Here is a 13,046-nt window from a genome sequence, read left to right on the forward strand (position 1 = left end):
TGTGACTGTGGGGATGACCGTCGCATTCTGTTCTGGATGCGTCCAGTCCGTCTGTCCCCAACAGTCCTTCCAGCCTTCCGGATCTCAGAAGCCACACTTTTTAAAGCCCAGCCCAAGATACCCGCCTGACGTGGAATCCAAAACCGAAGGCTGGGGCTCCGCGTGGGCCTGGAGGAGGCGGTGAGGATAACCAGGCTGAGCAGGCTGCGTCCTCGAGTGCATGGGATGTGGCACTGTGGGGTCGCCCGGCGGGGCGGTTGCGAATGCGCGGATTCCTGTGGGTTCTCAGGAGCCGCGACCACAGCACGGTCCCCAGGCTTGGTGCAGGTCACACCGGGAGGAGGTCCGAGCTATCCTAGTCTTCAGGGCTCCCTGGCCTAACGCACCCCTGGGACGGACAACCTTCATCTCACCACACCATGAGCTCTTGGAAAGTCTGGTCTTGTTATGGTTTTGATAATAAAGCATTTCGATTTAGAAACGGACCTTTGGCCAGGCTCTGGCAGGGTCATCCTCCTGCAGGGACAGGTTTGGGCGTGGGAGGAAAGGGAGTTCCGAGCGCTGGAACCCACTGGAGATCGGTTCCAGCCCAAGGACGAATCCTTCCGTGGCGGGGGGACGGGGGTGGGTGGAGCGGGGTGCGGGGAAGGCAGCGCGAGACGGGTGAAGGGTCGGGTGCAACATCTTTGCACAAAGCGCAAAGGGGAACCGCAGAAAAGTGGAAAAGAAAATCTTTTTGATTTGCCTCTAAACTCTCAGGTTGCTGCTGGCCACCAAAGGGGTGGTACTGTGGGGACCAAGAGCCCAGGGGCCAAACGGAAGAAAGCTGCCCGCCGAATGCTCGAAGCTACCAAAGTCTTGAGTTTAGGAACTTTCCAGAAGTTCCCACAACGCCCTCAGATTGGAAAGCGTTGAGGTAGCAACTGAGGCAAGCTATAGGGGTTCTAGGCTATGGGGTATAAACAATGAAATGTAGACTTCGTTGCTAAGGGTGGGGAGCACGGATGATTATTTTCTACTCAGAGCGGCTTTCCCCAGAGCTGCTCGCTTATTGACCCAGCATCTAAAATCCCGCTTCTGGATGGTGATGGGCGTTCCCTTGTATCCTGAAGCTGTATCACTGTTACAAAGATCTCTAAGAAATTATTTGTAATTTAGAAAAGGCCTTGAAAATACTAGTATTTTTTTTTTTATTATACGCAATAGCCTTTTATTTTCCAAGAATAGATTCACTGGTTCAAACTGATCTCCAGTCATCCTCCAGTTTACCTCAGAAAAATAAAATCAACTTTAGAAAAACGGTGCATAAACTCAGCTTTATGGGGCACGCTAAGAATTCTGGAGACTGAAATAGGAAGCTCGCTAGTTCCAGGCCACCAAGAGCTGCACAGAGTAACTCCCCTTTCAAAAATCTTTTAAAAAGTGCTGGGTGGGGGTGAGAGAAAATGGAAGTTGTATTAATTCTTCTAATTCTTTTCCTTCTAGAAGTTTCATTAGAATTAAAACTATAAGATAAACTTTTGCTCTTAAATATTTGGAATTTTAAAGCCCATATTTAAAACGTATCATCTCCGATGTCTATAGTGGATATAAATCATAAAAAAAGAATTTCGAGATAAGAATGTAAATTTTTAAAAATTCTATTTATGAAAGCGAATAACGAGACATGGTAGGAAACAAGCGATGTAGCGTCTTAGTTTCGTATTTTATTCAATCTATCTAACTAGGCTTAATTTCAACACTCTCCGCTGGAGTATATACAAGAAATAAATGTTATGAAATTACTTGTATTATATACGGGTTTCGGGAAGACGGAGCATGTACGCATTAGCATTCGGCACTGGGAACACTTGCAGTTCCTAGGGAATGCGGATGGCGATGCTTTTGTGCTGCAGGCTGTTTTGTTTTTATTAACAACAAAACACTTCACTCACAGTCATAGGTCCCCGGGAAGTATGTAAATCGGGAAAGCGGTGAAAGCCACAACCGAAGTGAACAAGACAAGGCGGGACTTGTAGTCCCCGGATTTTCCCGGGTTTGGGTCGTCAAGCGAGCAGAACACGGTTGTAACAATTTGGAAGGACTTAGTGCGCACTCCGCTGCCGGTTTTCCACGCACAAACCTAGCAGGAGGGTGGTGCAAACCTAGAAAGCGAGCGGTTCCAATCTGTCACTTGGCTCCAGGTGTGCCCAGGCGACTCAGCCTGGAGACTGGGCTTGGGTGCTGCTTAAAATGCGGGCAAGGTCCCCTCTCTTTCCGAAAGAGCTGCTAGGGTTGTCAGCCTACAGTCCTCAGCTGCAGGCTGTTGCCTCAGCAGCGCCGCAACGGCGGACAGGTGCCGGCCTAGCCGCGTGCCTTTACCCGGAGCGCAGCTAAGGACACAGTGATGCTGTTCCTGCTGCTGCAGCGGCGGCTGCTGAAATATTGTCCGGGACGCTGCAGACACGTGAAACAAAGGGGAAGCAGCCTGGGGGTGCAGCAGGTACGGTGGGTGCTGCAGCAGGTGGCAGTAGCTCCATGGAGCGAAAGGCGGACTCTGCGCAGACCCAGTTCTTCCCCCTGTAGCCCCCTGCATGATGCTCTCGATGGTGAACGAGGCGCACCCGCGTCCGGACCGAGACCCAGCACCCTGGTCTCCCTCCCAAGGCTGGGAGCCCATTGCGGGCTTCAGCGCGGGGATGGTGACCGGGTTAGCGGGATCCGCGCCTTCGGCTTTTCTAGACACATCAGCATAGGTGGGGGCGGCGAGCAGCAGGTAGCGGAGGGGATGCGGATGCAGCGGCGCGCAAGGGCGGCTCCCAGGCGGGGCGGCGGGTTGAGCTGCGAGGTTAGGCTGCGGAGGGGCAGAGTAGCGGAGCAGGAGGCTGGGCTGGGAGACGTGCAGGGTGGCGGGCACAGCGGGTGGAGGGAAGGGGCAGTGCGAATGGCCTCCCGGGGGCGGGTGGTGGCGCTTGAAGCGCTTCCTACGCCTAAGGAAGCTGCCGTTGTCGAACATGTCCTGGGAGGCGGGGTCCAGGCTCCAGTAGTTACCCTTACCCGGGTGGCCCGGCTCGCGGGGGATCTTGACGAAGCAGTCGTTGAGCGACAGGTTGTGACGGATGCTGTTCTGCCAGGCGGGGAACTTACGGCGGTAATAGGGGAAGCGGCCGCTGATGAAGGCGCAGATGCCGCTGAGCGTCAGGCGCTTCTGCGGGCTCTGCAGGATGGCCATGGTGATGAGCGCGATGTAGGAGTACGGGGGCTTGGCGGGCTGCGGGCCGTCGGCTGTGGTGGTCGCCTGGGTCCGCGGCTCTCGGAACTTGCGGAGGAACCCGGAGGAGTTGCTCAGGTCGCCGCGGTCCCCGGCGCTCTTCTCTGGAAGAGCGCGGTCTCCGGCCCTCAGCAGGGATCGCTCCAGGCACTTATGGCTCTCCTCATCATCATCATCTTCCGTCTGATCTCCATCTGCCTCCTCTGCCAGCACGTCGATCTCCACCTCATCCAGGTCGGAGCTTAGAGGACTGGGCGGCGGAGTGGAGCGAAGGTGCCCAGCTCTTGCAGAATTCATGGAGGATAGGAGGGAAGAGGGAGAGGAGGGGACGGACGTGGGGGCAGCTCACCTGGTTTGGGGTGGATGGGTTAGCAAGGATAGCGTGCTAGGAAACTGGAGTGCGCCTACGTTGTTCTTTCTGACTGCCGTGTGGCAAGGTGCACTTGGCGTTCTAAGTTTCTCTGAGAGGTGCGTGCGCTTCCCTCTATATATCCTTCTTCCTCGGAGTGGAGCCACTTCCTCCTGAAGCGGTCCAATGATGGGGGTCCTTGGTCCCTCCTCTTCACACCCATCCACTACCAAGGAAGTCGCTCAAGTGTTAGTTTAACCAGCCAACGTGCTCTGGCGTTGCTTGGACTTTGTTAATGTTGCTGTAAAACTACATAAATAAAAACCAAGAAGGAAAACATGATACCCAAAGACGTGTGACCACATCGACATTTAGACCTCCCCGGTACTGACTTTGGGAAAGAGTAATGGGATGTACCTTAAGTCAGAAGGCACACTGACTTAAAGCTATGTGCCCCCAATCAAGAGAAGTGGCGCCTTGCCTCCACTCAAGCTCCGCCAAATAATCCCGTGACTCGATTTTCCCCAAAACTAAAACATTCTAGCGTTAAGCAATGTGGGTTTTAAAGGGGGGGGGGGGAAGAAAGTACTTTCTTAGTCCCCTTTTCTTCAGCTTCTTTTAATATTTAGCCAGAGAAACAAATGCATATTATCTTTCACATTCAGACAGGTATGCCTAGAAAAGGCTTCAGAAAGCAATATACTTGCACTTCTTTCATGGTCTTTACCAACTACATTGGTTTCACCACAAAAATACTGTTTCCCCAAAGTAGTTTAATAAAGCCCTCACTATAGAGTGCACTCGCCTGCTTGCCTTGTCCCTACTCCCACCCCATCCCGAACAGAAACAGAAGTGCATTACTGTAATAATAATAAAGTTTGAAACTAAAGTGAAGAATGGCCCAGAATCCCGGACACTAGATACACCGGGGTCCATGGTAAAGCAGGACAGTGACCCCAGGACTTGCTTAAAGGCTTTGGGGTACCTAAGCTTTTAGATTGGTTTAGTTAGCCCAGCAGCTAAAGTAACAATATGGTAGAGTGTGTTTGTTACATAAAGTAGGGGTTGCCATGGTACATATGGTGGGAATTGGAAAGGTTGAATCTAAAAAGATACAGTTGGAGAGGATGAAGGTTGTGCCACCTTCAACATTTGTGTTTGTAAGTGATTGTGACCTTTATTGAGAAATCAAAAGCTGACTACCAAAAATAGCTCCACACCTTTAGGATTAAAGTAGTTTAAAGAAGTTAGCATCTTTTGGAGGGCAGCTCCCTTGCAAGCCTTTGAGTTAAGCTTTATTGCTCTGTGGAGGTTTTAACCCTCCAAGGCTCTCTATTGTGTGCGACTGGAGGTAGGACAAACAACAGATCTGAGCCTGACAGATTTGTGTTTAAATCCAAAATTGACCAATGGCTATTTGTGTGATTTTAAACTGCAGGAGGGCCGGCAGGTGTCTCATTCAATCAGCTGGCCCCAGATGCTGCCCTCGCCCCCTGCTGAAGAGACTCCTTTCCCCTTCTCTGATTATCTGTGTGAGAGAGAGTATTGTTGGTTTTCCTAAAGTCAACTGCTATGGGGATTTGGGTTATTTACAAATGAAAGGGTGTAAGAATGTGCTCAAAAACAAAACACCCCCCCCCCGCCCCCCACATTCTGGGTCTAATCTCAAAGGTAACTCATGAGCCCACTAAAGAGCCCCCTGTGGCCAACGCTGGGGCAACCAAAGCAGCTGGTTATAACTCAATGTCTAAAATGTATTTGTGTGTTCACGTTGTTAAGAATAACTGATTAAATCAATAAAGGAAATGTCTTGCAGAATTTCAAATAACTGGAGTAGCTACTCCAGATGGGGTCTAATTCCCAGCTACTTACATGTGACTTTTCCTCCCCAACAGTATAATAGAGAAAGGGACAGAGTAGCCTTTCCTGAGGAGAAATCTCATCTCCTGACCAAACCTCAGCCAGGAGATGAAGGTCAACCTCAGCTACCTACCATGCAGCATATTGTGATGACAATGGCAATCAAAGCCTAGCTATAAAGGGCACGTCCCAGTTGAAGAGCTGCCAAAGGCACGAAAACACAGGATAGCTAAAGCACTGTCATAGTCCACAGCAACCTGAGGAGACTATTGAATGCAATGTTCAATAGTCTCCTGAATGTGATTCTCCAACAGAAAAAGAATACGATATATGGGTTCCAAATAATCTGAGCCTGTGGCAATGCTGGCTCACTAACAGTAACAAATGTCCACAGCATGCTGAGATGTTGGGGTGTCTATCAATCTAACACATCCAAGGGCTGGGTGTTGAAGAGCTCAGTTGGTAAAGTGCTCTGTTCTGCATGCTCAAGGTCTCCAGCTGGATCCCCAGACCCCACATAAAAGTGCTAGGCATGGTGGCACACTTGTAATCCCAGAGCTAGGAAGGTAGAGACAGGAAGGATCCCTGAGTGAGAGAGGCAGAGGCCGGGTTGGGAGTGGGGGTGGGTGGGAGATGACATCTGAAGAACAATAGGCTGTCCTCTGGCCTCCACATGTGCACACACATATACAATTCTTAAAATTTACCCAGTTCTCATGAATTAAGCTATAACCTGAGCTACTCTAAGCTAGGAGGATTCCAAGTTCGAGACCTACTTGGGCTATTGCGCCCACCCCAGTGAGCTCTTATCTCAAAGTAAAAAGAAGACTAGTATCCTGTTTTGTTTGGTTTCTTTTTGGTTTTGTTGTTGTTGTCTACTTGACGCAACCTAAAGTCACCCGAGAAGAGGGACTGTCAACTGAAGAACTGCTTTGACCAGATTGACCTGTGGTCACATCTGTGAGAGACTGTCTTGATTGGTGACTGATGTGTCCCTGCCACACTTACTGTGGGGCAGGTGGGTCTGACTGTGCAAGGAAGCAAGCTAAGCATAAGCTAGCAAGCATCATTCTTCCATGAGTTCTACTCCGAGTTCCTTCCTTGAGTTCCTGTTCTGGATTCACTCAGGACTATCACCTGAAAGGTTAAGTTGAAATAAAGCTCTTGCGTCACTTTGGGTCAACAGTTTGGCACAGCTAACCAGAACAGCTCAGTGCCAGAAAGCACGCTGGGTATGTGTGAAGTCCCACATTCAGTTCCCCACCATTCAGGGGATGAGGAGGATTCAACAGAAAGGCCTAAAGGCCATAAGTAAGAAATCAAGTATCTGTCAGCTGATCAGTAGATACACAACACAGACACACGGCATGGTTGTATGCAGTGGTGTGAATAGGTTTGGTCCCCACAGACTCATGTGTTTGAATGTTTGGCCCACAAAGAGTGACACTATTAGGAAGTGTCTCCTTGTTAGAATAAGTGTGGCCTTGTTAGCAGACATGTGCCATTTGCAGGTGGGCTTTCAGAAAAGTCCTTTCAAAGCAATCTAAACATACAGTTTTTCCACCTAGACTAGAAAGCTAAAGGGAGTGATTACCCAATTCACAGATTGTCGCCAAGCCTGTACTATCATGAAGTATTGCTCCTCATTGCTCTAGAAGCCTTTAGGTTTTGATCATTGCCCTCAAAATTCAGTCTAGGGATAAAGACCCTAAGGATATACTTGATTTAACTTAAATTTCTATCCAAACATCCATGAGAAGACTTACAAGGTTCCTTATTTTAGGTTTGATACTGGAGACTGAACGCCTTCTGCACACTAAGCACATGCTTCACTCCAGAGCTACAACCCCAGACTCAAAGATATTTCTTAAAAATACTATATAAATTAGCAAACTACCACAAAAGAAATCTGGGTTTATAAGAAGGGAAGATAGTTGAGAGCCCTCAAGTCAGCTGAGGTGAGTAATTTAGAAGGTCTTTTCTAGATTGAACATTGACAGCCACCCAAAGGGGAAAACCAGAGGCCTGAAACTCCAAGGTTTTACCAACGTGCCAATCGCCCAGTCTTCCTCCACAACTATGCTGACACCTCTGCATCTGCCTTAAAGTTGGTACCGATTTTCTTGTCCCTTTTTACTTAAAGCTGAAAGCTCTCAAAAAGCCTGCTTATAATATGTAGAAGTTGAATTGTACAGTGAACCCTGCTAGACAGTAGAAAGTCACATTTACTGGGATCCTGTATTCAGCATACCTGACATTTAAACCTTGGGCTAATCTAGAGAGAGTTGTATTATTGCCTCCACTTTATAAATAGGGAGACAGGGGCTCAGTAAGATGTACTTTGGTCCTATATGTTGCAGTAAACTATAAAGTCTTAGGTGAGCCATGTCTAAACCTTGACCATCATCAGATTACCCTTCCATAACAAAGGGAGGCCCACATTATTATTTTTATATGTAACTAAAATTCTTAGTTTATATAGCTCCCTATTCTGCATAAATCTCTGAGCCTTGAGGGGAAGAGTATGATAGACATCCCACTTAAGGCTGGGTACTTCAAAGTCTCTTATGCTCCATAGGATGTCCAATTGTGAGTCTCTGTGTTAATTATCATCCACTGCAAGAAGCTTTTCTGATGAAGGTTGAGCAATATACTGATCTTATGTATATAATAAATATCATTAGAAGTTGCTTTTCTGGGCGGTGGTGGCGCATGCCTTTAATCCCAGCACTTGGGAGGCAGAGGCAGGCGGATTTCTGAGTTCGAGGCCAGCCTGGTCTACAGAATGAGTTCCAGGACAGCCAGGACTACACAGAGAAACCCTGTCTCGAAAAACCAAAAAAAAAAAAAAAAAAAAAAAAAAAGAAGTTGCTTTTCTTAAACTTTTTATTGATTCTTTAAGAATTTCACATCATGTACCCCAATCCCATTCATCTCCCAGTCCCTTCATATACACCCCAACCCTTGCAACCTCCACACCTCCAACTCATCGTGGAAGCTGTAGTGTATCACACAGTATATCCTTTTGTCCATATATCTTTACTTGCAAATATCATTGTAATGAGTCATGAATCTGGTTCAAGGCCTCTGGCTTCTGCTATTCCCTCAGTACTGGATCCTTAAAGAGGCTCCTCTCAGATATCCTGTTGCCCTGTGTCGTGAAGATCCTGTGGCTTTGGAGCTGTAGGGCCAGTCCCTTCACATGCTCCAGCAGTTCATAGATGGAGCAGATGTTGGGGTGGGCCCACTCAAAGCCCTGGATCTGGGCCTGGGTGGTAGTTGAGCTAGTCAGCCCACCACCTCTCCCACACCCACACCATCAGGGTGAGCTCTCCAGCACTGTTCTGGCTAGCTCACCCAATGTAGCAGCTGGCAAGGGGCAGGGCCATCTCTCTTGATCACATGACCCTAGGGCCAGCTCTCCTGTCTGCTGCAGGTGCTGAGGAACAGAGAGGTATGGTAAGGGCATATCTCCCTCACCCACACCACTGCATGGCAGATGAGTGGTGGGGCCAGCTCCAGAAGTTGTTTTACTGCTGTTCCTTTAGGAGAATAATAGTTGCAGGTTTTCTCCTAGGGCGCAGGACCAATCTAGTCTCAGGTTCTTTGTCTCATTAAATAGTGTCAGATATGAGTTCCAACTCATGGAATGGATCTTTTTAAAAAAATCTTTTTAAAAAAAGCTGGTTATGTGTGCCACTATTGTATCAGTGTATCTTGCAGGCAGATCGCTGTAGCAAGCAGGGTTCATAGGTGGGTGAAACTGGCAATTACCTTTCTCCTCTGGTTGCATGTACATCACTTTCCAGCACTGTAAGTCCTAGCTGGTGGGAGCGAAAGTGCCGGCTGGATTTCTCTCTGTTATGTGCCTTAGGTATGGGTGTCCTCAGTAGAAGGGTCTTAGCATCAGGTTGTAGAGAGTAACCAATAGTATTTGCTATAGCCTGTGATGTCTGGACATCTATAGGACTCTTTTGGTGGCACACATTATTACTATGTTACAAACAAACAAACAAAAAAACAAAACCACCAACCAAAGAGTACACATGGAGTGACCCATGGCTCCATCCACATATGTAGCAGAGGATGGCCTTGTCTGGCATCAATGGGAGAAGTCCTTGGTCCCGTGAAGGCTCAATGACCCGGTGTAGGGGATGCCACGGTGGGGAGGCTAGAGTGGGTGGGGGGAGCACCCTCATAGAACCCTCATAGGAGAGGGGGGATGGGATAGGGGCTTTCCAGGGGGGAAACTGGGAAAGGGGATAACATTTGAAATGTAAATATATAAAATATTCAATAAAAAATAAACAAAACACTCCTTAGAATAGCTGAAGCAAGGTCCAAAGTCTCCTGAAGGTACAGTTAAAATAAGAATGACTATTTGGGAATTATTTAATTCGGGGGGGGGGGGAGGAAGATATACATTTTAAGAAATAAAAACAATATGCAGTATAAAATAGAATATAAAACAGTGGTATGCCTGTCCATCAGATCACAGAAGCTGAAATATGGTTTAATTGTAGTTAGGGAGTGGGTACTTTCATATATTAGTGAATAAAGGGAAAAATATAGATTTGGAAGGGCAATTCATTAATATCTATAAAAATTTAAATATGCAAATCCTACACGTTAGAAAGATGTGGCTTCACACACACTAGAAAGATATTCATAAAGAGATGTACCCAGTGATGCTCACAACAGCACCAATTTCAAGACAGGTTTGAGTAAGATTGGCCCCTATAGCTGGGCAGTGGTGGCACACGCCTTTAGTCCCAGCACTTGGGAGGCAGAGGCAGGCGGATTTCTGAGTTCAAGGCCAGCCTAGTCTACAGAGTGAGTTCCAGGACAGCCAGGACTACACAGAGAAACCCTGTCTCGAAAAAGGCCCCCGCCCAAAAAAAGGGTAATCTGGGTGTGGTGACACGCCTTTAATCCCAGCCCTTGGGGGGCGGGGGGCAGAGGCAAGCAGATTATCTGCAAACTTGAAGTCAGAATGCTCTACATAGCAAGTTCGGGGTAGCCTGGGCTATGCAGTGAGACCCTACCTGAAAGAAGAGGAAAAAAAAAAAGTATAGTGCAAATGTTTGTGTCTCACAAAGAACAGCACACAACTGCTCTACAGCCTTGCTTTCTAATATTCAGTCCCTCTTGCCTCCTTACCTGCCTGTCTCCCAACACATTATGCTGCAACCCACCTAAGAGTCTCTGTCCTAGAGCCATACTGCCCCTTATGAATGGCTCCTTAGATTTGGTTCTCCAAGCGTCACCTCTCCACAGAGGCCTTCCAAGACCACTCTGTCTAACGTTGGTCTTTACTTGTATCAAGTGGCTTAGCTCGACCTCCTACTTTCTTATTTGTTTCCCCTTCCACAAACTATGTGGTTTGAGAACCTGGCTTTATCCATTGTGTGTCACGATTGCTGAGGCACAGATACCAAGCAAACTGAGAGCTCTCAAGAAACTTCAAAAGCATGAATGATTTCCAGGATGTACTCTGAACTTCATGCAGCAGTTAAAGAATGAGGGTTATATGAAGTCTCATAGAAATATCCTGTTAAGTAAATTGCATCACCACATATATTTTACTTAACACACACATAAAAAGAAAACCTTGAATCTATCTGTAACAAGTTTCTAAGTTAAAAAAAAAAAAAAAAAAAAAAAAAAAAAAAAAAGAAGTACTTTAGACCATGGTTCTGATCCCCAGAAAATAATTCACACTGGAGACATGGTATATAAGCAAAAAGACACTTCTGAGTGGCAGGAATGAAGAGGGGGCCTGTATTTTAAAGTACAGTGTGTGTGTGTGTGTGTGTGTGTGTGTGTGTGTGTGTGTGTTACATGTGCAGCCGTGAGAAACACTTGGAGCTAACACACCCACATGAGGCCCACAAAGGCAGACTGTTAAGAGTATGGATTACCAGCTGGGCAGAGCTCAGTGGTTAACAACACTTGTTCTTGCAGAGGACTTCAGTCTGATTCCTAGCACCCACATCCAGCAGCTCACAATTGGCTGTAACTCAAGGAGATCCTGGATTCTGCCAGCATGGGGCACTGTACTCACACATCCACACTCCCACACACAGATACACACACACATAAATAAAAATAAAAAGTAAAAATAATTTTAAAGTTTAGATTAATATTATTATTAAAAGTATAGATTAATATATAAATTTGTATATTTCTCCCACAAGATATACAAACTACAAGTTCCTTTTCATGTTCCAGAACATGAAAATTTAAACATTTATTATTTGCCAAGGAATACTATTGTGGCATAATTTAAAAAAATAAATTGTTATGAATAATCTTAAAGTCCAAATCTGACTCAGATACTAGCCAAGGTTCTACTTAAAAGCTCACTGCCATAAAATAAGTGCATCTTCTGTAACATGAACTAAGAAAAAAAGGTTTCAGAGACAAGTGAGCGATAAGAAAAACGTTAAAAATAGAGACTAATGTGAAGGAAGATCGGGTTCTTCACTGATATGTCCACAACAAAACAACAGCAATAGCCAAGCAGAGATCACTTAATCAATCAGCCTCCTCCAACCATTCAGCATTTGGGAGGCTGAAGCAGAAAGGTCATGAGTCCCAGTAAGAGCCTTTCTCAAAAGAAATTAATTAAATTCTGGGGATGGGATATCCCCAACGTTGTTTTAAATAACATTGTCTGGTGTTCAACAACTATTAGTTTAGGAAATTAATAATTTCATTATATTCCATCTATACAATCTGAGCAGTTAATGCTGGCATGGCTTTTAGTAATAGAAGAAAACTGAATTATTACACACAGACACACCAGTGATTTACATAGAAATCATTAACTCTCAAAAGTTATCTGAGAGGCTGGAGGGATGGCTCAGAATTTAAGAGGCCTTACTGCTAAGCTAGAGGCCAGAGCACTGCCCTCTAGCTCTTTCAATTGGTACAGAGTCACTGACATTAGACTCTGTACCAATCCGGTTCTTAGTGCTTGAATGCCCCAACATGAAGCTAAAATCCACCTTGGGTGCACATGCCACTGGTCATTTTAGTATATACCCTGGGGTGTCTTCCTTATGCATCACCAGAGGACTCATCTATGATACAATTACTGACTCTCCAAGTGCTGGCTCAGTGTCTGATAAACCAGAGGCTACAGAGTAAAGAGACAATATATTATGGAAGCATAACAGGTGGTTTAGGTTTCCTCATCCTGGACAGAACCAACCCATCAAATATTTCAAAACTGAATAGGTTTCTTCTGTTTATTGGCTATGTCTGTGTCCTATTAAATTTCTTCATGGCCACCATATTCATGAGAATGAGATTACCAGGTTACCTGATGGGCTAGTGCCTTTAAGGAATTGGTGGGTCCTGGATTTACTCCTATTAACGAAGTTTTAAAGGCTGTACCACTTCCTTGGGCAATGTGGAAAAGAATGAACAGCAGAGTAAACGCAGCATGGAATGACAACCTAGCAGGCACATTTAAGCTGAGACGGGAATCCCTTGTATGGAAGAATTCATTACAGCACTTTTTGTGTCATATTAACTATATCAAGTAGCATTTTCTTCTTAGTTTTTAATTATTATTTCTTA

At 46.2% G+C, this 13,046-nt stretch overlaps 1 protein-coding gene and 1 pseudogene across 1 annotated transcript; one reads left to right on the plus strand and one right to left on the minus strand.

The window, feature by feature from the left end:
- Positions 1 to 2,227: 2,227 nt before the first annotated feature.
- On the minus strand, positions 2,228 to 3,708 carry LOC117693762 (forkhead box protein D4). The gene has a single exon (XM_034484513.2). It carries the CDS (start codon positions 3,545 to 3,547, stop codon positions 2,228 to 2,230), a length of 1,320 nt encoding a protein of 439 aa, XP_034340404.1. The 5' UTR covers positions 3,548 to 3,708.
- Positions 3,709 to 8,861: 5,153 nt separating this feature from the next.
- Positions 8,862 to 12,798, plus strand: LOC117693718 (oligosaccharyltransferase complex subunit OSTC pseudogene; annotated as a pseudogene).
- Positions 12,799 to 13,046: the final 248 nt, after the last annotated feature.

This window comes from Arvicanthis niloticus, chromosome 1, assembly GCF_011762505.2.
Source record: "Arvicanthis niloticus isolate mArvNil1 chromosome 1, mArvNil1.pat.X, whole genome shotgun sequence".
Taxonomy (NCBI): Eukaryota; Metazoa; Chordata; class Mammalia; order Rodentia; family Muridae; genus Arvicanthis; species Arvicanthis niloticus.

Bases quoted from the DNA above. Each gene is read 5' to 3' on its own strand.
- LOC117693762 (XM_034484513.2), bottom strand. From the start codon at position 3,547: ATGAATTCTGCAAGAGCTGGGCACCTTCGCTCCACTCCGCCGCCCAGT.